The sequence below is a fragment of the Vombatus ursinus genome, unplaced genomic scaffold (assembly GCF_900497805.2).
Source record: "Vombatus ursinus unplaced genomic scaffold, bare-nosed wombat genome assembly UNPS02010280.1, whole genome shotgun sequence".
Classification (NCBI taxonomy): domain Eukaryota; kingdom Metazoa; phylum Chordata; class Mammalia; order Diprotodontia; family Vombatidae; genus Vombatus; species Vombatus ursinus.
In genome coordinates this window covers 7,497-32,635 of record NW_020950058.1, presented here as the reverse complement: position 1 = coordinate 32,635, position 25,139 = coordinate 7,497, and the positions used below count along the sequence as shown (strand labels likewise).

Below are 25,139 nucleotides of genomic sequence, written 5' to 3'. Positions count from 1 at the left end.
AAATTCCAGAATTCCCAGGTCAAGGAGAAAATACTGCAGGCAGCCAGGAAGAAACAATTCAAGTATTGTGGAAACACAATCAGGATAGCAGCTTCTACATTAAGGGACCAGAGGACATGCAGTAAGATATTCCGGAGGGCAAAAGAGATAGTGCTACAACCAAGAATCACCTACCCAGCAAAACTGAGTATAATCTTTCAGGGGAAAAAATGGTCGTTCAGTGAAATAGGGGACTTTGAAGCACTCCTGAGGAAAAAACCAGAGCTGAATATAAAATTTGACTTTCAAATACAAGACTCAAGTGAAACATGGAAGAGGTAAACAGGAAAGAGAAATCATAAGAGACTTAATAAGGGTGAACTGTTTACATTCCTGCAGGGAAAGATTACATTTGTAACTCATGAGTCCTTTGTCAGTATTAGGGTAGTGGGAGGGAAAAAATTATATGTATGTATAGATAGATAGATAGAGGGCACAGGGTGAGTTGAAGATGAAGGGGTGATATCTGGAAAATAAAATTAAGGGGTGAGAGAGGATTATACTGGGAGAGGTAGAATGGGGTAAATTATCTCACATGAAACAGACAAGAAAAGGCTTTTACAGTGGAGGGGAAATGGGGGAAGGTGAGAGGGAATGAGTGAATCTTATTCTCATAGGATTTGGCTTAAGGAGGGAATAACATACACAATGGGATATGGAAATCTATCTTACCCTACAGGAAAATTAGGGGAGAAAGGGACAAGAGAGCAGGGGGATGATAAGAGGGGAGGGCAGATTGGGGGAGGGGATAATCAAAAGTAAACACTTATGAGGAGGGACAGGGTCAAAAGAGACAATAGAATAAATGGGGGGCAGGATAGGATGAAGGGAAATATACTTAGTTTTTCACAACAGGACTACTATAGAAGTGTTTTGCATGACTACACATCTATGACCTGTATCGAGATGCTTGCCTTTTCAATGAGGGTGGGTAGGGAGGGAGGAAGGGAGAAAATTTGGAACCAAAAGTTTTAAAAACACATGTTAAAAATAAAAAAATTAAATTAAAAAAAAAAAGCAAGTATTGGCAGGTGAATGAGTTGTGCATTGTTGAGAAGTCCAGCGTGCACCCACAAGAATATGTGCGTGTAAAGATTTGTTTACAATATGATACTAACTGGTTACTTGTCACAACATTGCATCATAAAAATTTCAATAGAGGAAGAAAAACACAAATTTACAATAACTTGTTAAATTTAAGATGCATCATTTAAAAAAATATATATTTTATATATTTTTGAAATGACCCAAATTTCAAAAAACAAAAACATTAAAAGATTAAAGAAAGTCAATTTCCTGGAGGGCTTTGAGTAATTTTTTTTTTTTTATATAAAAGAGGGCTGTAGTCCAAATAAGTTTGGGAACCTCTGGTTAGGGGAATGATTCCCCACTACAGCTCTGTTTCACCACCTTGAGGAAGCAATAATTCCAGCTAGACTCAACAGCCTTAGGGGAGAGAGAGATTCCCCACCTTATAGCAGTAAGCTGTCAAGGCCTGTGGAGCAATCCCACCCTCTTCTCACCCAAGAAGAAGGCTTGTTTTAGTTTTATCCACATGAGGAAAGGAAAAGGCCCCCTTTCAGTGAGTAAGGTTATTTTCATTTATATTTTGTTAAGGGCTGATAAAGGGTCTCCTGAACTTGTCTTTTTGAGTTGCCTTATTTTCCAGAAACACTGAGCCCAGAGCATGCAGGAGGGCCTGAATGCGCTAAGGATGACACTCCTCCTGAGCTGACAATTTGTTGTTTGCCCAAGCAAGACTCTGAGTGTGTCCTTGGGAGGCAAGACAGGTGCCAGCCAGACTTTGCCAGGCTGGGATGATGCTTGTGTAGCTGGGGTCCTTTGCAGATAAGCAGACTCTCCTATCTTCATAAGTCTAGCCAGTTCCTTAGGGAAAAGAGTGAGACTTTTGCCTTCACCTTGCTCCTTCTCATGGGGAGTGGTCTTTTTTTCCCACCTTTGCTGCACTGTTCCCCCTCCAAAGTCACTCCCTTTCCTGGTCTCCCCTCCTCCCTTTGTCCTGCTATTATAAAAATGGAAACTTCAGTAAAGACTGGGAACCCATTGGGTTCCACATGCATATACATTTTTCTTGTAATAAAATTAGTTTTCACATAATTCTCCTGACTGTGATTGCCTGTTGACGATTTGTTTAGGATTAAGTCAGTAACTGACAATCAGAGCTAAATTTTTGAGAAGTTGTAAAGGAAAGTTGGTATAAATTTTGCTGAATATTCACTTAGAGAGGACCTTTGAGCCCTAATTGTCCAGTTTTAGGATCCAAGAGATTAAGCCCAGAAACTAAGAATTGGAAGTTCTGGACAATTTGCCAAAACGAATCCCTGAATATTACAGTGTTAGCTGTAGGAAAGACACCCATAGAGCCAAAACTCAGGTGGGTTGAAAATAATCTCCCTCTTTTTATTTTGAAAGCCCGGGAAAAGGGTGAATTCCCTGTCTAGGGGGAATATCTGAGGGAGAACACAAATGGATAGAAGGCTGCGTCTCAGGATCCATAACCGAAGGGGGGCCATCTCTAGCGTCAACAGTGGGGAATGTCTCAGATGGAATAACTAATAAGGCGGGTCCTCAGGAATGCAGTCCACTTCTCTCAGGAGATGTTCTGAGGAGTGCCACTCCTGGTTGGGGACACCCCCAAGAGAGATGGGGTCGGGCATAAGAGGAGAAATGCCTTCTACAGGATCCCCACTGGGACAAGGGTGGACTCCCTATCCTGGTAGGTGTAAAGAAAGAGCTATTGAACTGTGTGTAGTTTGGTTTGAGAACACAAGGGATTTGCAGGATTGTTTTGGCCAAAGCATGGAACTTTTGATTATTTAGAAAGTTATGGAATTTTAATGAACAGTCTCCCAAAGCTGCTTAGAACAAATGAACTATTGAAATTGCTCAATTCTTCATCATCCTCAGTTTTGCTTCCTGTGATTCTACTTTGGGAAAGAGTCTTAGAGGAATGGAACTTTAACCAGCTCTTCTGTCTGTTAGGGACGTGTTCCAAAAACAAAGTGTACTTTAAGTGGGTGAACCCAACTGGCAAATTACACTGAAGCAACTTGATAGTGTTACTAAATTACATTTTTTTGTGAGATTCCAAAAGCATTAACATGATTAGGAAACAGAAGAATTACCTTAGACTTATAGCAGGACCCCAGCCACAAGATGGTCATAAGTTCTATACTTCATAGAGGAAACAGGGAAGATCTTGACTTCAAAATCTCTTAAAGAAAAACTTGGGAGAAGTTCAGGCCTGGTTTAATCTTGTGTCATGTTTTATGGTCTGTGTGTGTCTGTTTTGTAAATGATGAAACTAAGTTTAGGAATTACATAAAAAAAAAGACCCTATACAGTTAGGAAAATCCTTAAGAGAATGGCACATAAATGGCTGTTTTGTCCGTGCTATGCTTGTGTGTGCTTTGTGCTAACCCATGTCTAACAGGTGTTTTATCGATTCCTTTTCATTTGGCATGATCAACCAAAAGAAACAGGCTATAAAAAAATAAATAAGCTTAAAAAAGAAAACCTCAAAAGAGGACAAATCTCTCTTTTCTGTTTTCATCACTGGTCATATTGGAGACTGCTGAGATGAAAGACAGATACACAAATTAACTGGAAACTAAAATACAAAAATTTTTTTTTTCTTTTTTGGTGAGGCAATTAGGGTTAAGTGACTTGCCCAAGGTCACACAGCTAGTAAGTGTCAAGTGTTTGGTCTGAGGCCAGACTTGAACTCAGGTCCTCCTGACTTCAGGGCCGGTGCTCTGTCCACTGTGGCATCTCGCTGTCCCTAAAATACAAAAAATTGATTGGAAACCAAATATGTAAAAAAGGAATAAGCAAATTTCTTTCATTTCTAAATTATAACCTGGATATCTTTCTATTTTGATGAGTTTATGGTGTACTACCAAACTCCACCGAGTTTAATGAAAACAGAAATTTCACAGATTAATTACTCCTTAATGGGACCTTTAAAAGGCATCAAGTTTGGCAACTTATTTTAAGTGGGGTGAAGTAAATATCTAGGCTGATGCTAACCCTTACACCTTACAACATGTGTTTTAAAAAAAGAAAAGAAAATTCAAAACAAAAAACATACCAATGGTTTCTAGCAGCGTATGCAATATTCCACAGCCATAGTCCTCCATGTCTACAAAGTGGCACGCTTTCTCAACTATTCTTCAGGGCAAGATTTGATCATTATGGATATATATACAGCATTCAATTTTATGATTTGTTTTGTGTTTTCCTTTCCATTTATATTGTCATAGCATTATGTTGTTATTCAGTCTCATCCAACTCTTCCTGACCCCATTTGGTATTTTCCTGGCAAAGTGTGCCACTTCCTTCTCCAGCTCATTTTACAGATGAGGAAACTGAGGCAAACAGGGTTGAGTGACCTGCTCAAGGTCATGCAGCCGATTTGAACTCGGGTGCTTCTGACTTCAGGGCTGGTGCTCTGTGCGCTGCTCCACCGAGCTGCCCTAATTCTTAATAATTCTATGTATGACCCCATGCAGTAGAGCCCTGATGGTTAGATCCAAGACATCGCCATAGAGGAGAGACTTTTGTCCCGAGCCTCTCGGGAGCCTCCTTTTCCCTGAACTCCCTGGGACCTGTCCAAAAACAATCAGAAAATGAACTTCATGGTTTCTGCCTCTGTCTGCCTAACACCCAGCACAGGTGCTGGCAGTCTAGAGCATCCTGGACGGGCCAATGAAGGCGGAATTCATCGTCCCTGATGCCCCCCTCCCCTCCATGGCCCGATGAAGATGCTCTGAGCACCTCCAGGGCTACGTTCCCAGAGGGGCTTTGATCAATTCCAGTTGTGGCCTTGAGAACACCGGTGACGGTGAGAGCTGGCGTTCCTGCGGCCGAAGGGGCCTCGCACCCGGCTCCCTAGGCCCTCCCTGCGGCGCTTCGTGCTCTTATAAGGGAACGAGCTGAAAGAACCCGACGCCCTCCCGGCCTCGGCGCTCAGCACGTGGCCGCCAGGTCCGGGCGACAGCACCCCCTGCGCGGACTCCATTTCCCAGAATGCCGGGGCCGTGGCGTCACCCACGCCGCGCGGTCGCCGAGGCAGAACCCCAGGGCATGCCGGGAATCTCGAAGTGCGCAGGCGCAGCTTTCCCCAGGGGCTCCGGTTTTTCGGCCCTTTGTTCTTGGGGCCCCGCTGGTGGAGTGTGGGCAGGGCAGGGAGGTGCGGAGGGAGTCAGTGCGCAGGCGTGGCCCCACCCGGCCCGGCTAGGGAGCCCCTCCTCCTCCTTACCCTCCCCGGCGGAAGACTTGTAGGGACCCTGCCGGGTTAGTGAGCAAGGGAATGTCCGTGCAACCGTGTGCGCGTGTGCAAGCGTCTGAGTGTGGGATTGCTTCTGCAAGACAGAAGAGGGTTGGGACCGGTGCTTGGGTGCAAATCTGTGTGACGGGGGCGGGGGTGATGGAGTGTGTGTGCAAGGTGTGTGCAGGGTGTGTGCATGGGGGCTGTGTGTCTGAGTGTGTGTGCATGTTTGTCCAAGAGTGTGAATGCACGTGCAAGTGTGCGTGACAGGGAAGGGACTGGGGGCTGGTGAATGTGCATGTTGCCAAACGTATCTGACGGGGGAAGGGCTGGTGAGTGTGTGCAAGTGTGTAAATGTATGTAAGGGGGGGGCGGAGTGTCCTTGAGTGGGATTGCACGTGCACATGCGTGACGCGGGGAAGGGCTGGCGCGTGTCAGCTGGACCAGGCCCGCCCCCAGGCCTGGTGTCCTGCTGCCGTGGGATGTCCCTGGGGCCCTGGAAGACCTGCTGGAGTCAGGGAGGCCTGAGTCTGTCCTGACTGTGTGACCCTGCCTGCCTCAGTTTCCACATCTGTACAGTGGGGGTGCCAGCACTCCCTCCCTCTCTCCCCCCCAGGTGGTTGGGAGGATCCGATGAGATCTTAGCACAGTGCCTGGCATACAGTAGGTGCTGTATAAATGTCGTCCAACCCCTCATTTCCCTGGAGGAAGAGTGACAGCATCTGAAGGAAGGGGGTGAGGGCTGGGGCTGGGGGGCAGAGGGAGCAGGGGAGCAGCTGGACAGCTCCCAGGGGGCCAGGGGACTGGTCACTGCCCGGGCATCTGGTCCTTCCCGGTCCTGGGCAGCCCTGGGCGGCTGCTGGCTGTCCTGGCCCAGCCTGCTTCTGTCCCTTAGTCAGGAGCAGAGGAAATGATCACAGCTGGCGCTGCCCTGGCCCTTTGGGGGCCCCACCATGGCCCTTTGGGGGCCCCACGTACTTTACAAATCTCAGGTCCTGGATTCCTGGCAGCAGCCTTGTGAGGAAGGTGGCCCGTTTTACAGATGGGGAAACTGGGGCAGCCAGAGGGGAAATGACTTGCCCAGGGTCACCCAGCCCATAACTGCCTGAGGCCCCATTGGACTCAGGTCTTCCTGCTTGCATCCCTGTTCCCATTCCCGGGATTCAGATGAAGGCCCTGTGATCTTGAACCCAGGCGTGCTGGTGCCCCAGGGGCTGGCCCACTGTGAATGGAAATGAAACCTCAGTGAAGGAGTATTAGATTAGCAAAGCCTGTCATGTGCTTGGGGTCCTAGAAGGGACTTCCTGGCCTCCCCAGCTGAGGCCCAGGCAGGGAGACTGACTTGCTCCCAGGGACAGTGGTGAAAAGTGGCAGGGACAGGATCTGAACCCAGATCTCAGCGGGCAGTGGGTTGGCTTCCCGTTGCTGCGTGCTGGCTCCCACACATGTAACATGTGTGTGCCAGCAGACATGCATGTGCATGTGTTAGGATGCTGACCTTGTAAGGTCACCAAATTTTAACTAGAAGGGACACAAGGTCATCTGGTCCAACTCCTTTGTTTTACAGACGAGGAAACGAGTCCAAGAAGAAACTGCCACATGACGGAGCCAGAATCTGAACCTGGGTCTTCTGAGTCTGCATCCCATGCCCTCCCATGTAGGGTGAGCCCTGTGGCTGACTCAGCGCCATCACTGACCACAGCAGCTCTCCCCAGGCCTTTCCTGGAGCATCAGAGGGGTTCTCCTGCTGGGAAGGCAGAGTCTGGAAGCCTGAGGGGAGGTCTCAGCTAAAGGGGCCCTTGTTTTTGAGCCCCCTGGCACCGGCTCAGGGAAGGATCTGTCCCAGCCAACTCCTTTGACCCAAGTGTGCGAGGCCAGATGCCCCTCCTGAACCCACGCCAGGCCCGGAGAGGCGTGGTAGGGGTGCCTCTGGAGGCCCGAATGTTTGCGAAGAGAGGTGAGCATTATGGGAGCCTGGGGTGGGGCGGGGTTAATGGGATCCCAGAGCTGGAAAGGACCCCCAAAGGCTGCTGGTCCAGCCCTTGCATTCATGGTCACCCTGTTTGTAAGGTTCAAAGGCAGGATTTGAACCCAGCACCTCTGACTCCAGAGGCCATGTTCCTTCTACTGTGCTACCTAAGACACCCATGCCAATACTGGAACTGTCCATGTACATTCCTTTTCTCTCTTTTCTCTCCCCCTCGCCACTACCTTTTATAAACATTCTGGCACTGCCCAGTGATGCTTAGACTTCCTTCCTCCACCCCCTACCCCCTGCCCTTATAACAAACACAGATTTGGGGTGGACTCCATCAGGATGGTGGCTCGATTCTCTCCATCTCCGTCCACAGCACGCGATGGAGGAGAGCGAGAGGGAGCCCAGCTGAGGCTTGGCCAGCTTGGGTCAGGCGTAGACAAAGGGGGCCCTCTCTTGGGAGAAGAGGAATGTCGTGTTGAGCTGGTTCAGCAAGGGGTCAAGATGGGGAAAAGAGGGGAGAGAGAGGGTGTGGGAGATAACCAAGGGCTGGGTGAAGGTCTCGGGATGGGCAGAGCACAGGCAGGGGGAGGGCCGGGATGCTGATAGGTTGTGATCGGGTGAGGGGATGGTGACCTGTTGGTGGGTGGCTGAGGTGGTCTGGAGGTCATGGGAGCTTGGGGGATTTGAGAGAAGATCAGTAGGAAGGCTGATGTCCCCTAGTGTGTAGGGGAAGAGGGAAAGACTGCCCCATGAGCTGGGCGCTGAACTCCCTGAAGAGTGACCCTGGAGGTCGCTCGTTTCTCTGATCCTTCATGTCTTTCTTTTCCCTCAAATTTCTTTTTTTTAACATCTTTTTTTTAACATTTTGAGTTCCAAATTGTCTGCCTCCTGCCTCTCTCCCACCCATTAAGAAGGCAGGCAATACTCAAACACGTGAAGTCATGACAGATGTTTTCTATTTTTAGCCATGTTTCAAAATAAAACAAAGCAAAGCAAAATAAACAGGAAAAATCAAGAAACTAAAAAAGTCCATTTCACCCTGGAGGCAGAGAGGTCCTTGGATCATTTTCCTTATCCGAGCAGCTCAGGTTTCCAAGTCTGATATCCTTGTGATATCGCCTCTGCTATGTATCCTGTGCTCCTGGTTCTGCTCGCGTCACTTTGCATCAGTCTTACGAGGCTTCCCAGGCTTCTCTGAAGTCGTCTCCTTTGTCGTTTCTTATAGCACGGTAGCGGTCCGTCACAATCACACAGCTTGTTCAGCCGTTTCCCAGTGGATGGGCATCCCCTCTGTTTCCAGTTCTTGGCCACCACAAAAAGAGTGGCTAGAGAAATTTTTGGACAGATAGGTTCTTTTCCCTTTTCTTTCCTTATTTCTGATCTCTTCAGGTGAAGTCCCACTGCAGGGTCTGTTTCCTCCAGCCACTAAACCCCATACAGGTTCACCTGGGCTGTTCTCTGTAATATTGGAATAATAGCTATATGTGTGATATACCACATATGGATATATTTCATATATGTGTGTGTATATATATAGATATAATGTATATACACATATATGTATATACACATACATATGATTTGCAAAGCACCTGACGCATATAAATCCCACAGGTGTGGGTGTGGGTGGGTATTACATCTTTATAATTGTCTTGTGACCAGCTAGTGGAGCGACCATTTCTCTGTGGTTCTGGGGAACCAGAAGCACAAGAAACTGCATATAATATCAGACGTTGGATGAGCTGATGAGCTTTGACATTTGCTTTACTTTTGTCCCTTTGGTTAAGTCTTTTTTTTTCTTTTTTTCTTTTTGGTGAGGCAATCAGGGTTAAGTGACTTTCCCAGGGTCATACAGCTAGTAAGTGTCAAGTGTCTGGGGTTGGATTTGAACTCAGGTCCTCCTGACTCCAAGGCCGGAGCTCTATCCACTGTGCCACCTACCTGCCCCTTGTTTAAGTCTTACTAAAAGGGATGGTTCCCTGCGGGAGATAAGGTGGGAGATATAGTTGGCATCAATACCAGAAGATATCAAGAGAAATTTTTTCAAAGAGTCGAGGTGACAGAAGGTTTTTCCTGGGGAGGGGGACACTCTTGGGAGCCCCGGTTGGGTCCCATCCTCCAGCCTGGTGTTCCTCTTCCTTCTTTGCGCTCAGGATTGTGGTTGGGGTGGCGCTGCCCTTCAGCCTTTCCTGGGATGGTGAGCAGGGACCCAGGCAGTCCTGCTGGTGAGCCTTCACCTCCAGAAGCTCTAGCCTTGGCACTCTGGGTTGGTGAGGCATGCCATCCCCCAGCTGGGCCAGGCATTCAGCTCTCCCTGTGGCCCCTGTAGCTCTGGGCCATTCCCACCAGGTGGCACTGCCACTCAACATGTTTTTGGCCAAGCCTCACCTGCCATTTTATCAAAGTCAGAAACTCTCCATGACCAGTCACTGGGGGCTCACAGCTCATAGGTAGCTTGGAGTCTTGGAGATGTGCCTGGGGCCCTGAGAGATCGTGACTTTGCGGTGCTCCAGAAGCCGTATGTCAGTGAAGGGCCTTGTGCCGGGCTTCCTGACTGCAAGGCCAGCTGCATCGCCACAACACCATGGAGCTCCTTACCTCTCTGGAGGCTAATGCTAGGGGCTCTTGAAATCCTGAGATCACAGGGGCAATGGGGCTGTCAGATGTTGAAGGCCAGAACCCTTCTCTCATGCCGCAAGGCAGCAAACATACTCCTCAGCCCTGCTTTCATCTTGTGCTCTGCTCGTGTGAGTGGGACCAGATTCTCTGGGGAGAATTCCGCCCCGGGGAGTGGGGGAGCTCCAGGCCCGTCCTGGTCTCTCTCACAGCGTGTCTTCCTCCTGCAGCTCTACCTTCTCAGTACTCTGCCCTTCCGCTGGAGAAGACCCTGAAGGAGGAGGAAGCAGAGGATGAAACAGTGGCTTCTGGCGTCCTGACCCCTGGTCGGTCACAGGTAAGTTGGCTTTGACTCTGTCCTGAAATGCTGTCTCTGTTCTCAAAATGTGCATGCCACTTTCACTTCCTGCCGCCCGGCCCAACCAAGCCCCATGCAGGTGCCTGATCCTCAGTTGTCTTACCCCGGAAGACTCCTGACTATGTCGGGGTGTGAATGAGAGCCCATAGTCCTTAGAGTGGAAAGGAGTTCCAGTTCCTTGACTTCTCTTGTGTCTTAGGCCTCCTCGATAAGCAGTCTCCTAAAGCCCATAGACCTTTTCTCAGAAGGCTTTTATGTACATTAAATGAAACACAGAGAATTAAAAATAATAGCTCCTAACTAGCATTTCGGTGGTACTTGGAACTTTATAATTATTATCTAACTTTATCATCATAACAACCCTGGAAGGAAGGTGTTGTTATGATCCCCATTTTACAGATGAAGAAACTGAGGCAGAGGTTAAGTGACCTGTGCATGGTCACACAGCCGGTAAGTGTCCATGCCTGGATTTGAACTCAGATTTTCCTGACTCCAGGCCGCTGCCCCACCTAGCTGCCTTTAGAAGGAAACCAATCATATTTAGATTAAATTCACAGACCCCAGGTTAGGAACCTCTTATCTAATGTAACACCCTAATTTGAGGAAGCTGAAAGCCAAATAGATGCAGTGACCAGGCCGAGTGTCCAGGCCTCAGTCCTCCAGCCCACCAGACCTTTTCAGGAAAAAAAGCCTTCACCTCATAGGGGAAGGTGCTATGATTCTACTACTGCTACCAGGCCCCTCAGCAGTAATGGGTTACTTCTTATCTTTAAAAAGATAATCAGTTTTGTTATGTGATGTTATCTGATGCTGTTCTGGTCCCCTGATTACCAGGTGATTTCTTAGTTTTAACAGGATAACGATTCAAGACAGCTCCAAAGGACTGATGACGAATAGTGCTCCCCACCTCTAGAGAAAAAGTTGATGGAGTCTGAATGCAGATTCAAGCAGACTTTTTCACCTTTCTTTATTTTTCTGGTTTTCTTTTTGTTTGTATTTTCTTTTGTAACGTGGTTAACAGGGAAATATTTTACATGACTGCGCATGTATAGTCTATATCAAATTGCTTGCCTTAAAGGGAGAAAGGGAGGGAGAGAATTTGGAACTTAAAATGTGGGGGGAAAAAAAAGAAGGTTAAAAATTTTGGTTTACATGTAATTGAGAAAAAATAGATTAAAAATTAAATATGAAAAAAAAAGACTGGAAGCCTCTTGAAGGCAGAGTCTGCTCTTGACTTTTTTCCCAGAGCAGAGTACCTGGGACATATTAAGTACTTCAATAAATGCTTGACAGTTGGTGATTGATTGGGGAAAAAAAAAGAAAAAAATTAGTCTTGATACACAAGAGATTGATCTCATAGGTTTATAGCTGATTCCATCCCCTTTTACAGATCAGGAAACCGAGGCCCCGAGGTGAAGGGACTTCCACATCCCATGGCTCCAGGCCCAGCATTCCATCCCCAAGGCCTCGGAGTAGCCACAAATCTTTGGCCTTGCTGGGTTTCCCAGGGCCCACCATCACAGTGAAGTCACTGGGTGTCAGACGGACTTGCCCTCTAGCCCCTCATTTTCTGCAGGGGGAGTTTGCACCTGAGCTCAGTTATCTTTCTGGGGGTTTTTAAGAGGCAGCTAAGTAGGGCACTGGGAAGAACTCGGGTTCAGGAAACCCTGGGATCCAGTCCAGCCTGAGATACTTACTAGCTATGGCCCTGGGCAAGTCATTTTACCACTGTCTACCTCAATTTCTTCAGCTGTAAAATGAGGATAATGATAGCCCCTACCTCCCAGGGTGGTCATGAGGATTAATCGTTGCGAGAGAAGATTTGCAAAGCTTATTTGCAACCCTTAAAGTACTATATGAATACTAGTTATTATTGTTAGTGTTGTTATTATTATTACTATGAGCCCCGCCAGTGTGGTAGGAAGTATTGTTTCCCGTTGTCTTTGGTTACGTGATGAAAACCCGACTGCTCTCTCCGCAGCAAGATGTGAATCCCCTTTCCTTCAGCTGCATTTCCCTTGGGTCTCTGCTTTCATTTATAGCAAGAACGTCAAGGTCGATGTGATTCGGTTACAGTCTGCTTTTGATTTGCTTCCATTTTTTATGGTTATTGTTGAAGTAATCAAAATAAAAGTGTATCATTATGAAATCATAAAGAAATTCCCGTTTTCTTCCATGGGACAGAGTGAAAAGACCTGGATTTAAATCAAATTCGGTGGCTGGGATCTGCGACCTCCTAGACCTGTGTGACCTTGGTCCATTCACTTATCCTTCTAGAGCCTGTTTCCTTACCCGTAAAAAGAGGCAGTTTGACTATAGCTGTATGTGTATATTCCTTTTTTTTGAGGGGGAGGCAGTTGGGGTTAAGTGACTTGCCCACAGTCACACAGCTAGTAAGTGTCATTTGTTTGAGGCCGAATTTGAACTCGGCTCCTCCCGACTCCTGGGCCAGTGCTCTGTCCCCTGTGCCCCCTAGCTGCCCCTTCTAGATGTGTATTCCTATGGAATGACTTTAGATTAGTCCTGGAGAGAGAGTTCTGTGTCATCTCTAATCAGAGATGTACCTTGGGAATGTGATTGGGTTTTCTTGGCGTTCTGAACGCTGAGTGCTTTGAGAAATGGCTGCCCACCTTCCTCTCTGTCTCCGTGGCTGTGCGAGGGGGACGGGGCCAGGATGAGCAGGAATCTGTCTGGTGTTTCAGGAATTGGTGACATTCAAGGATGTGGCTGTTGACTTCACCTGGGAGGAGTGGGAGCTGCTGGAGCCCGGTCAGAAGGCCCTGTACAGGGATGTGACGCTGGAGAACTATAGAAACCTGGTTTCCCTGGGTAAGGACAACCTCTTTCTTTAAAAAACAGATTTTTATCAATGTTCTTTGTTTTTACATTATCTAGATTCCCCTCTGCATCCCATTCCTTTCCACCTTTCCAGATAGCCATCCCTTATAATAAAGAATTTTTAAGAAGAAAAAGAGGTGGGGCAGCTAGGTGGTACAGTGGATAGAACACCTGGAGTCAGGAGGACCTGAGTTCAAATCCGGCCTCAAACAAATGACACTTAGTAGCCATGTGACCCTGGGCAAGTCAATTAATCCCAATTGCCTCACAAAAAAAAAAGAAAAAGAGGGAAAAAATTTGGCAAAATTGGTTGACACGTTCAAGAAGTAGAATTTTATATGCAGTGTCCCACACCAATGGATCCCAATTTCTGCAAAGGCCTGGGAGGGGGAGATGCCTTCTCATGCTTCTTCTTTGGGGCCGAGTTTGTTATATTTTTGCAACATTTTGTTTCATTTCTTTTGTTTTGGTCTTTCCAGTTACATTGTCGTAGTCATTGTGTAGTTTGTTTTCTTATCTGTGCATCAGTTCACAGAAATCTTTCCATGCTTCTTTGCGTTCATTATGATTGTTGTTTCTTATAGTTCAGCAACTTTCTGTTACATTCAAGTACCACTATTGGTTTAGCCATCCCCAAGGCAGCTTTGTTCTCTGACTCTTAGGATTGTATTGCCTCCTGTGAGGTATCTGAAGTGCATAGACCAGCTGTGGGGTGGCAAGCAAGGACCAGATATTTGTGATGCTTCAAGAGTAAGAGACATGTGGGCAGCTAGGCAGTGCAGTGGATAGAGCACCAGCCCTGGAGTCAGGAGGACCTGAGTTCGAATCCGGCCTCAGACACATAACACTGACTCTGGGCATGTCACTTAACCCCAGTTGCCTCACCAAAGGGAAAAAAAGAAAGGAAAAAAAGAGTAAGAGACAGGCCATCATGGCCACTGTTTCCAGATGAAAGGTCTTGACGTCCGTCTAGAACTTGTCACAATTTGGCCCTTATGGGGCTGCCCCTAAGGCTTTATGTTCCCTACCCCCTGTTCCCCCATGTCATTCCTACTAGCCCAGCATCTCAGTGCAGGTGCCTGGAGATGAGGCTTCCAGTCAGTTCCTCAGGTATTATCAAGCATCTGGGTGCAGAATGCTGTGTAAAATAAAGGGGGAGCCCATGTTTAGGCAAGCATGGCTGCTGCCTTTGGACTTCCAGCACAGCTGGGGGAGACCACCCTGACCCAAATTCTTGTCATTTGATTCTTCTAGATGATGTTCTTTGACTGGAATTCACAAACTGCTCATGTGAAATATTACACAATAAGTGTGCCTTGGAGAGGTGCAGAGTGCTTCTGAGGGATGGAAGGTTATTACTGTCAGATGAAGGCTTTTGGGAGCAGGTAGCGTTTCAGTTGAGCACCAAAGATCAGGAGATGTTGGGCAAGTTGGAGCTGTGAAGATGTGGAGGAAACCAAATTGTAGAGGCTGGACTAGGGACACAGACAGTGAGCGTCATCTGGAGTGCAGAGTGCAGGGAGGGGAGTTTGAAATGAGGTCAAGAAGATGGGTTGGTGCCAAAATCTAGAGGACCCTGAATGCCCGGCTGAGTAATTTGAATTATGCTCAATAGCAAATATGAGGTGGTCCAGAGATTTTCAGTAGAGAAATCACGTGTCCAGTCCTGTGCACAAGGAAAATAAGTCTTCCATTGGTGCAAAGTCTAAACTGGAGGAGTGAGAAAGTAATAGGCAGGATGACCTGCTGGGACCTTATTGCAGGAGCCGAGGTGGGTGTAATGAGGGCCTCTCTGAAGAAGGTGGCCATGGAAATAGAGAAGAAGGAATGAACGGGAGAGACGGCAGCTTGGGGCCGGAGACATAGAAGAGGGAAAAGTCAAAACTGACATCGAAGTTTCAACTGTGAGACCCTGAGGGGACCACAGGGCTATTGGAAGAAATAATGGAAGTCAGAAAGAGAAACAGCTGTGGGAGAGGGACCATCGTTTAATGGATCACTAAGCATTTATTAAGCACCTAGTGAGTGCCAGGCACTGTGCTGAGTCCTGGCTCTGGACACGATGTGTTTGAAGTGGCAGCACGTTGGGTAGAGATCTTGTAGGTATTTGGAGATGTGGGCTTGGGGTTTGGGGCAGAGCATGTGGAGATGTGAAGAGAGGCAAGCATTGGTGCCATTGGAGGGAAGGAAATTACTTCAGGGAGTGGGGGAAAGAGGTTCAGAGCAGAATCTTCAGGGAAAGGTTCTCACCTGCGGGCCCTAATTATGATCCCATCTCCGCTGCGGGGCCCATCTTTCGCCTGCCCGATGTCATTCAGAGCCCCTATGTGTCATTGTTGCCACGTCTACCTTCCCTGGAGGAGGAAGAGAGGAGAATTCCCTTTTGAGAAGGCTCTCTGTCCCCAGCATTTTCCTACTTCTTCCTCATGAGCAGGACATCCTGTTTCCAAACCCAGTGTGATCTTCCAGTTAGAGCAAAGTGACACGCCGTGGCTGCTGGAGAGAGAAGCACCGAGAAGCATTTTTCCAGGTGAGGGAATGGATTTGAGGTAGGTGGGAGTCAGTGCAAGCAACAGGTCACAGGGTGAGTGGGGCATGACATGTCTGAAAGCTGTCCTCAAACACACAGTGCAGAATTGGAGTGTGTGTGTGTGTGTGTGTGTGTGTGTGTGTGTGTGTGTGTAAAGTTTTCCCAATGTGGGGCTTGTTTTATTTAGCTCCATGTGGTTTTTGTGACAGGGGCAGTTTTTCTTGTTTTCTCCTTGTGTGGGGGGGTGGGGGCACAGGGGTTGGAAGGAAGACGAGAAGGAGACGAGGCGCTTCCTTTGAAAAAATAAATTTAAAATTAAAAGGAGACCTCTTTTTCAATCAAGTGGCATTTCTGAGGTGCCCACTATGTGCCGGGCCTTGTGTTTAAAGGTCCCAGACAGGTCGAGGTCCGAGGCTGGGACGTCAGCCCTTTCGTAGACCGTCGCCTTCTGATTCCGCTACCTTCCCTCTGGTGGTTTTTCACAGTATTGTCCTGTCTATAACTTGTACGGATCTAGTTGTTCACATGTTAAGTCCCCCATCATCCTGTGAGTTCCACAAGGGCCGGGATTGTCTTTGCCTTTCCTGATAACCCCAGCCCTCAGCACAGTACCTGGCCCATAGTAGGTGCGTAATCGATGTTTATTGACTGACTTATTCTTTGCCTGAGTCAGTAACTTTCCTGGCTTTTTCTCCATTATCCTTCCCTCTGTCTCTGAGAAACTCTTAGTGTTTCCTTATTTGTACAGCTTCCCCTTGCACTCAGCAATTGCCCGCCCCTCTCCCTTTAAGGACCCTGTTCCCAGGATCATTTCCTATTGGTGTCCTATGTCCCTGTTCCTTTTCTTCCGCCTTCCAGGATCCTTAGGCTACCCGGTACTTAAAAGGAACAAGGAAATCCTTCTGTCCACTCTCAGTTTCTTCCAGTTTTGTCTTTCCTTCACTTGCTGGAATCCTCCTGTGGAGAAGCTCTGTCCACCATCTCCATGTGCTAGGTTCCCATTCTGTTCTCTTGAAGTGCCATGATCCGGTCTCCACCCCAACTACTCTATAGAAAATACTCTCTGAAGATAAGTCGTTCTACCTACATTCCCTTCCAAGGAGGAAGCCAGTGCTCAGTGGATAGAGTGTTGGGCGTGAAGTCAGGAAGACCTGAATTCAAATCCAGCCTCAGACACTTCCTAGCCATGTGACCCTTGGCAAATCACCTCACCCCTTCACAAAATGGATGCATTAGTTCCATTGGAGAAGGAGACGGCAAACCGCTCTAGTATCTTGGCCAAGAAAAGCCCGAATGGGGTCACGAAGAGTCGGACGTGACGGAACAATAAACCTAAATACAAAGGCTTTTTGTATTGTCATCAGCCTCTGCCTTGTGTAATGGTGTTAGGCAGCCCTTTATCCATTGGGCTTAACAAGCATTTATACAGCATCTGAACCTTGCAAGGCCCGGAAGATACAGAAACAAAAACAGGAAATGAGTTTCTATCCTCCTTGAAGACTTGATGCCTAAAAAGATAATTTAAGATTAGATACGTTGAGAAGGGGAAGAAACAAGGTAAAGGACCCCAGGCAGGACACTCCCATTAAGCACCTTGAAGGCTGTTGGTGGTTCCGATAGTCAGAAGTCAGAGGGTATGCCTGCTAGGCTTGGGGGACGCAAAGCCACAGAGACTAGAGATCTGAGCTGATTCAGAAATCCACTAGGAGCCAGGGCTAGATGGCGAAGGACTTGGGAGTTTTGCCTGAAGTCAGAGTCAAGGTCCCTGGCTTAGAGTTGGCAGATTCCATTCTCTTTCCTTTTTGGGTAGCCATGACATGGGTCATTATCCAGTCTTGCAGGACCTTTCCTCATCTGCACATCGTTTGTACTTCAAACCTGGAAGTGGGATGTGAAGAATAACGTTTACATAGACAAGTCTGTAAAGTTTGGCAAGTGCTTTATATCTGTTCTCTGAGGCAATTGAGGTGGCATTTGAGATTTGGGAGTCAGGAAGTCCCGAGTTCAAATCTAGCCTCAGATACTTACTTACATGATGCTAGTTATTTCCCCTCTGCCTCAGTTTCCTTACCTGTGAAATCTATAAAATGAAGATGGTATTATCCCCTACCTCACAGGATTCTGTCACTGATCATGCCTTGCCACACTCCAACCTTGGATTACTCCCACAATCCAGTCTTCACCACTGTTCATGTGCTGCTCAATGCAAGTGGAGAGTCATAAAACCAGGGTGATGGGGTCTACTACAAATGTGGGTTAGACAGTCTTGACTGGACCCTTACTGCAACACGACAATCTTTTGATACTTCTCTAATGGATCGGCACTCCCACTCAGCACGGCGATTCCAAACCTTTCCGTTCTTCCTCACGGCCCCCATTACTTTTCTTCCTGCCACCCTGGCAGCTGAGGACAGGTTGAGGCCATTCCACAAAAACTCCCTCTTCTCCCCCTTCCTCATCTCACATCACCAAGATGCCTTCTGCTACTGTCTCCTTGTTCACCCGTGTCTCACAGGAAGACGGGTCCTCTCCCCAAGGGAAACGCTTCCCTGTGCACCCTGTCACCCGTCTTTCCCCACTTCTCCACAAGATTGCCCTTTCTCTAACGATCCCCACTTTCCCACTGTCTAATCTGTAATCTCTCCACACCGTAGCTCCTTCCCTGCTGCCCACAAACACAACCATAGCTTCTCTCTCCTTAAAAAGTCTGCACTTTCTTTGGCTGGTTATCGTCCTCTATCTGTTCTTGCCTTCTCAGCCAAATTCTTTGAGAAAGCTGCAATCGGTGCCACCTCTCCCTGCCGTCTGGCTTCTGATGACGTCCTCCGATTGAAATTACCTCAGAGTCCCCAGGGGCTTCTTAAATACCAAAGGGAATGGGTTTTTTTTTCAGTGCTCATCCTTCTTGACCTCTGCACAGCCTTTGATGTTGCTGAATTCCCTCTCCCCCCTGTCCTCTCTCTTCTCTGGGTTTTTGGGATGCTGCTGTCCTCCATTTCCCCTAACTTCTTTCCTGAGCTCCAGTCTCACAGCACTAGCTTCCTCTTAGATATCTTGAACTGAATGTTCTATAGGCATCTGAAATGAAACAGATCTCATTCTCTTTCTCCCTACAGCCTCACTCACCTCCCCCCGTCCGACTTACTGGGAAGGGCACTGCCTTTCTCCTACTCACCCAGGAACGCAAGCTTGGGGTCAGCCTTGACCCTCATGTCTCCTTCACCCTTCCTATCCAATTCAGCCTATTGCTGTTACTTGAACTTAATGTTCTGTTTCCCGAATCCATGCTGTCATTGACTTGCTGCCCTCCATGCCTAGAATATTCTTTTTCACCTCTGTCTCTTTGTTTTCCTGGCATCCTTCAGGACTCAGGTCAAATCTGACCTGCCAAAGGTAGTCTTTCCTTGTCCCTCTACACCACCCCCCACTTCTAATTCTTTCCCACTATTGCATATTTCAAATGTATCCCATAAATACCCAGTATATGCATAGCTGTGTGTATGCTGTCTTTTCCATTAGACTGTGAACTTCTTGAGAGCGGGGCTTGTCTTCTGCTTTTTTCTGTCTCTCCAGCATTTAGGACACATAGTGGGTGCTTAATAAGTGCTTACTGTGTGATGACTGACTGTGGAAAAAGGAACATTTACATTTTCTTGTTTCTTTCAGATTGGGAGGCCAGGTTTGAGACCAAAGAAACAGTTTCGAAGTCTTATTTCGCTATCGAAAAGCCATTCCAAGAATCCTGGCGTGGTCCCTGGGGTTCTCATTGGGGGGAATCCTGGGAATGTGGTAGCAGGTTGAAGAGGCAGCAGGGGAGCCAGGAGAGAAATTTCAGGCAAGTACCATTTGCCCACAAGAAAACTGATGAGCCAAGAAGTCAGGAATGTAATAACTTTGAGAGAAGTTTCTGTTCAGACCCAATTCTTATGACACAACAGAGTGCCAGAAAGAGTCTCCCTAAGTATGATTCGCATCAACTTTTCTTTGAACAACATTCTGACCTAATTCAACTTGATAGGATCACCTCAGGGAAAAAACCTGGTCAATGTGATGAATGCTGTATTACCTTAACTTACCCGTCAGACCTTGTTCAGTGTCATAGAATACTTAATGGAGAGAAACCCTATGCATGTTATGAATTCGGGAAAACTTTCCACCAGAGAGACCTTACCCGAGATCAGAAAACCCTTATTGGCGAGAACCTCCACATATATAATGAATGTGGGAAAACCTTCAGTGATAACTTAACTCTTACTCTACATCAGAGAAGTCATACCAGAGAGAAGCTCTGTGATTGTGATGTATGTAGGAAAGCCTTGAGTGACACCTCGTCCCTTCCTCCACATCAGAGAGTTCAAATTGGAGAGAAATCCTACAAATGTCCTGAGTGTGAGAAATCATTCAGTCAGTATGCAAGCCTTATTAGACACCAGAGAATTCATACGGGTGAAAAACCTTATAAATGTAGTGAATGTGGAAAAGCCTTCAGTCAGTGCACAAACCTGATCCGACATCAGAGAGTTCATACTGGAGAAAAGTTCTTTAGATGTCATGAATGTGGGAAGACCTTCAGCAACAGTTCATCCTGCAGTATCCACCAGAGAATTCACACTGGAGAGAAACCCTATGGGTGTGGTGATTGTGGGCAAGCCTTCAGTCAGCAGGGAAGCCTTATCCAACATCAAAGAATTCACACTGGAGAGAAGCCCTTTAAGTGTAAAAAATGTGGAAAAGCTTTCAGCCAAAACATACACCTTACTCAACATCAGAGACTTCACACCGGGGAGAAAATTTATAAATGCAATGAATGTGGTAAAGCCTTCAGCAATAGCTCCACCCTTATTCTACATAATAGGATTCATACTGGAGAGAAACCATATGAATGTAATGAATGTGGAAAAACCTTCAGCCAGTATACAACTCTTATTCAACATCAGAGAATTCACACTGGAGAGAAACCCTATAAATGTAATGTGTGTGAAAAAACCTTTAGCCAGAGTACCAGCCTTATTCGTCATCAGAAAATTCATACTGGAGAGAAACTCTGTGTATGCCTTGAATGTGGACAAGCCTTCAGTCAGCAGGGAAGTCTTACTAAACATCAGCGAATTCATACTGGAGAGAGGCCCTATAAATGTAATGAATGTGGGAAAGCCTTCACCCAGAGTATGAACCTTACACGACATCAAAGAATTCACACTGGAGAAAAATTATATAAATGTAATGAATGTGGAAAAGCTTTCAGTAATGGCTCGTCTCTTACTCAGCATGAGAGGATTCATACTGGAGAAAAACCCTATAATTGTAGTGAATGTGGTAAGGCCTTCAGCAATAGCTCATCAGTTACTCAACATGAAAGAATTCATACTGGAGAGAAACCCTATAAGTGTAATGAGTGTGGGAAAGCCTTCACTCACAGTATGAATCTTACCCGCCATCAGAGAACTCATACTGGAGAGAAACCCTATCACTGTAATGAGTGTGGAAAATCTTTCAGCCAGAATATGAACCTTACACGACATCAAAGAATCCATACTGGCGAGAAACCCTACAAATGTAATCAATGTGACAGAGCCTTCAACCAAAGCACGTCTCTTGCTGAGCATCAGAAAACGCATAGGAAAGAAGCTGGGAAATATAATAAGTGTAACCGGGCTTTTAGCTGAAGTGGATACTATCAGGGAATATGACTTTTTGTTTGTTTGTTTGTTTATTTTTAAGTGGAAAAAAGCTCATTAATCATTGTGAATGTGGGAAAGCCTTACCAGAGAGCAGAGAGTTTTATCTAGTGAGAAGTGCTATAATGCTGTGAAAGTGAGAAAATCTTCAGTTATGATCTAGTCCTCAACTAATGTCAGAGCCTGAGAGAGAAAGTCCCTCTGGCCATGGCAAATTCTCCTTCTCACTTTTCCTTTACTGCTTTTAGTGAACCTGTGGTCTCACTGACAGAAATATTCTTTCCATCACCGTGGATTGCTGCCCGTCCACACATTGTCATTGTTGATCATTTTCATTTACGCCATCCCGTAGAGGCCCCGAGCCTACGCCGCCCAGAGAATTCACCTTCTGTGGAGGCCTTCCTCTGGTTTCTTCCATTTTGTAAGTCCCTATGGAGTGTCCATCTGTTGTCTTTCACTCTTACCGCATGAGCTGCCCTTCCTGTCCCTCCACCCCAATTTCTGGCCTTATGTTTCCTTAGTGATAACCCTCATATCATTGCTTGAGCATAGCTCATCACTGAAAATATCTTACAACTTATGCCATTTCCTTTGGGTCATCTGCAGCTTTGTTTCTTTGGAGATGATGGTATTCCAACATCCTTATCATCTACAATTTCTGCTCCAGCGATGTGTTCTGATGGAGTAATTCAATAGACTAACCACCCACCTGTATGTCATAGTGTGGGCAGCAGAAAATTTTCATCCATTTCCTTTTTCTAGTATCAATTGTTAATCCATGCTCTTTAATAATTATGGGTCTTCCTGAGAAGGCCCTGCGATTTCCAGATTTCCAGGGGGTGGCAGGTGGGGCAGAGTAGGATGTAATCAGATTAGACAGTGTCATCCGCAGAGGGGAGTGCCCAGAGACCAGTATCTTCGAGTCAAGTCAAACCAACAGACATTTATTAATTATTTCCAGTATGCCAGGCACTGTGTCCAAGTGCTGGGGAAATGGAAAAAGCAAGGAGCTCACATCCTGGTGGAAATCTTTCTTTATGGAAATCTTACATCTGCAGGAAATCCCTTCTCCGTTTATACCTAGTGCAAGTCATCCACCATGACGGTGGCAAACCCACAGACTTTGGCAAGTGTCCATCTCCTTGTTGATGCCTTATAACGTGAGTGATCGGAGGACTGTTAGAAAGTCATCTTTGTGATTGTGTTTGTCAGAGAATCTTACTTATATGATCACTACGTATGCATGAGAGCCTCCTTTTGGGAGAGGGGCGGGGAAGACCCTTGGAGACTGCATTTTGCTCTGCTTAAAGTGTTTGATTTTGTTTTTGTTTTTGTTTTTGTAATCAATGAGCATACACTGGGATCTTATATTCTCTGCAGCATTCAGTCAGTTAACTGTGTAACTAAGGGTATTTGTTGTCTGATGCAGAGAATTTTTTTTTTATGAAAGCCTGTTTGTTACATTTTAATTGCAAGTATCTGTAATATATGCATGTAAATCATTATAATTGTATAAGGATGAGAAAGTAGGCATGTGGGTTTGTAGCAATTGGTGTTGTCTCGAGCCTCTTCTGGGCATTTGGAGACTAGCGGTCTGGGCTAACTCCATGGCCGCCCCTGTGGTATGCCACGTGTCCTCGGTTCCCGTTTCCCCCCTACCTTCTAGCAGGTTCCTACAGTGGTGTTACATTTGGGGCAGAGAAAGGATTAACACATTTCGAAGTGTCCTCGGCCGCTCTAGCTAGAAAAGCCCACTCTTTCCTCCTTAAATAGAAACCCCTCAACCTAAAGGGGAGAGGCTCAGTGCTTTGTATCTTTGTCCTAAGTGACATCAGGGATTTGGCATTTGATAAAACCCACTGTGAAGACCGTAGTCAGGAAAATGAGAGTCCGTGGAGGCTACCCAGCTGAGACTGTCATTGCAATTCTTCAGTGCCTGTGTTTTCTTCCAATAAACTCTACTTTACCAGACAAACATGAATGACTTGGGTGATCGTTTCTTGCGTCTCTACTTTTGACACTGTGAGATAGGACAAATGATTCTTCAACTGGGTTAACTTAACCAGAAAGTCTATTAAGTCATCCATTAAAGGGGAGAGCATAACTCAGGGTGGCCAACGTCCCCCTTCCCCACCCCATGTCTATAAATTACATATTTTCTAGGCTTCAAAAAAAGGAACAAGGAAGCAGTAGCTGATTGACCAGCAAGAAGGCAGTTTCCAGATTAAGACATGCGGATTGCTTGAGATGTGTAACAGAAGAAAACTCCTTACACTCCTTGCATCCATCTTTGGATCTGACTGGGTTTCTGGTCAGTATAACCTAGATCCTGAGTTATTCATTAAAAGCTCCTGGTCTCTAATCGGCAGATCTGGTTTGTCAGCCATGCAGGGCTAGGTTCAGATAATGCCATCAAGTTTTCCCAGAACATAAAACTTACTAAGTTGGTGGGCTGGGACTGAATTCCTACCAAAATTGGAAATTGATAAATAAAAGGATATAGTGAAAGAAGAAACATGACAGGGGAAGGATGATTTCCTCATTTGGGACTGGAAAATGGGTAGATTCCTGAAATACTATTGCCAGGCAGCTAACCCAAGTTATCTCTAGTCATGCCTTGGTATTCAGCATATCCTCCTATGTGGAAATGGCAGCAGCTGCTTTGGGACAGTATGGGAAACTGGAGTAGGATGGCTTCTCCTTTTGGTTTTGGACAAAGTCCACCATGAGAGGAAAACCAGCGGTACCCAATATTAAGGACTGATGGAGTCACTGGGTCAGATAACAGTAGTGCACCAGGAGAGCTTATCTATCTATACCAGGGATTCTTAGCCCCATGGATAGATTTCGGGGGGGGTCTACGAATGTGGATGGGGAAAATTATTTTACATCTTTATTTTCACAATTTAACATTTTCTTCTATCATAAATATAGGCATTAAACATTCTGAAAAGGGGTGCGTAGGCTTCAGCAGACTGCCGACACAAAGTTTAAGTAGTGCTGTTGGACTATACTAAGGCTGTGGAGAAACAGCTGAGAAACAGTGGGGCTGCTTATGCAGTAACCTCCAGAGGCATCTCCTTGGTGGAGCTGGGGCTATGCTGGGGATGGAATGGCATCTAGCTTCCAGACCAGGGAAGCCCTTCATCTTGCCCTTGGGCCTGACTCCTCTACAATGTACTGTCTTTCTGGTGGGCCTCCTGGCTTGAACACTGGACCATGGACCTAGACCGACATAAATCTAGGTACCGAGATATAGAACCTGGAAGAAGACAGGTGAAATGAGGCTAGAGATAAGAATTACACACAATGCATGTGATAAGACTTCTGGATGCCAAGGAAGGCCAGGAGAATGTGTTCTCTGGGTGTAGGTTCAAGGGGATTCTGTGAATATACTTAATGGGGACATAAAAAAAGGCACTTATTCAGCCAGATAGGAGGAAGAGTACTTATCGGCTGCTCTGGGCTTGAATGCATATGCGGCCCGCTATGGCAGAGGGACAGGATCCTGCAAAGTTAGGAGGTGCAGTGATTCCTGAAAAGGGCATTTTCCTGGCTGTGGAGATGGGCAGAAGTCAATGGAGGCCGTTGGGTCCATGGAAGAACATTCCAAGCCAGGGCCTCCATTCAAATGAACGGAGGGAGAAAAAGGAAGAGGCATGAACAGGAAACATATTTAGACGTGCTTCCTGAATATATTGATAACCCTAAATGCCTTTAAGTAACACAGATTCCCAAAGCACTATAACAATCTAAATTCCGAGTTATCATAGAACTTCTGGCTATCACAAAATTCTCGGTCAAAAAAGTGT

At 46.5% G+C, this 25,139-nt stretch overlaps 1 protein-coding gene across 2 annotated transcripts; it reads left to right on the top strand.

Moving 5' to 3' along the window:
• The first annotated feature begins 5,266 nt into the window (after positions 1-5,266).
• LOC114037160 (zinc finger protein 2-like) lies at positions 5,267-23,308 on the top strand. Of its 2 annotated transcripts, XM_027853987.1 has the most exons (6): positions 5,267-5,355; positions 6,897-7,286; positions 10,154-10,260; positions 12,984-13,110; positions 15,554-15,649; positions 19,316-23,308. In XM_027853987.1, exons 2-6 carry the CDS (start codon positions 7,208-7,210, stop codon positions 21,313-21,315), a joined length of 2,409 nt encoding a protein of 802 aa, XP_027709788.1. In that variant the 5' UTR covers positions 5,267-5,355; positions 6,897-7,207; the 3' UTR covers positions 21,316-23,308. The 2 variants fall into 2 exon arrangements, with proteins under 2 accessions (XP_027709788.1, XP_027709789.1); XM_027853988.1 differs by lacking the exon at positions 15,554-15,649.
• The last annotated feature ends 1,831 nt before the right edge of the window (positions 23,309-25,139 follow it).

What these genes read in the sequence shown, in the direction of transcription:
- LOC114037160 (XM_027853987.1), top strand. Translation starts at nt 7,208, where the DNA reads ATGCCCCTCCTGAACCCACGCCAGGCCCGGAGAGGCGTGGTAGGGGTG. An exon ending in CCGAATGTTTGCGAAGAGAG is followed by an intron (nt 7,287 to 10,153) that starts GTGAGCATTATG and finishes TTCCTCCTGCAG; the next exon opens with CTCTACCTTCTCAGTACTCT. An exon ending in TGACCCCTGGTCGGTCACAG is followed by an intron (nt 10,261 to 12,983) that starts GTAAGTTGGCTT and finishes CTGGTGTTTCAG; the next exon opens with GAATTGGTGACATTCAAGGA.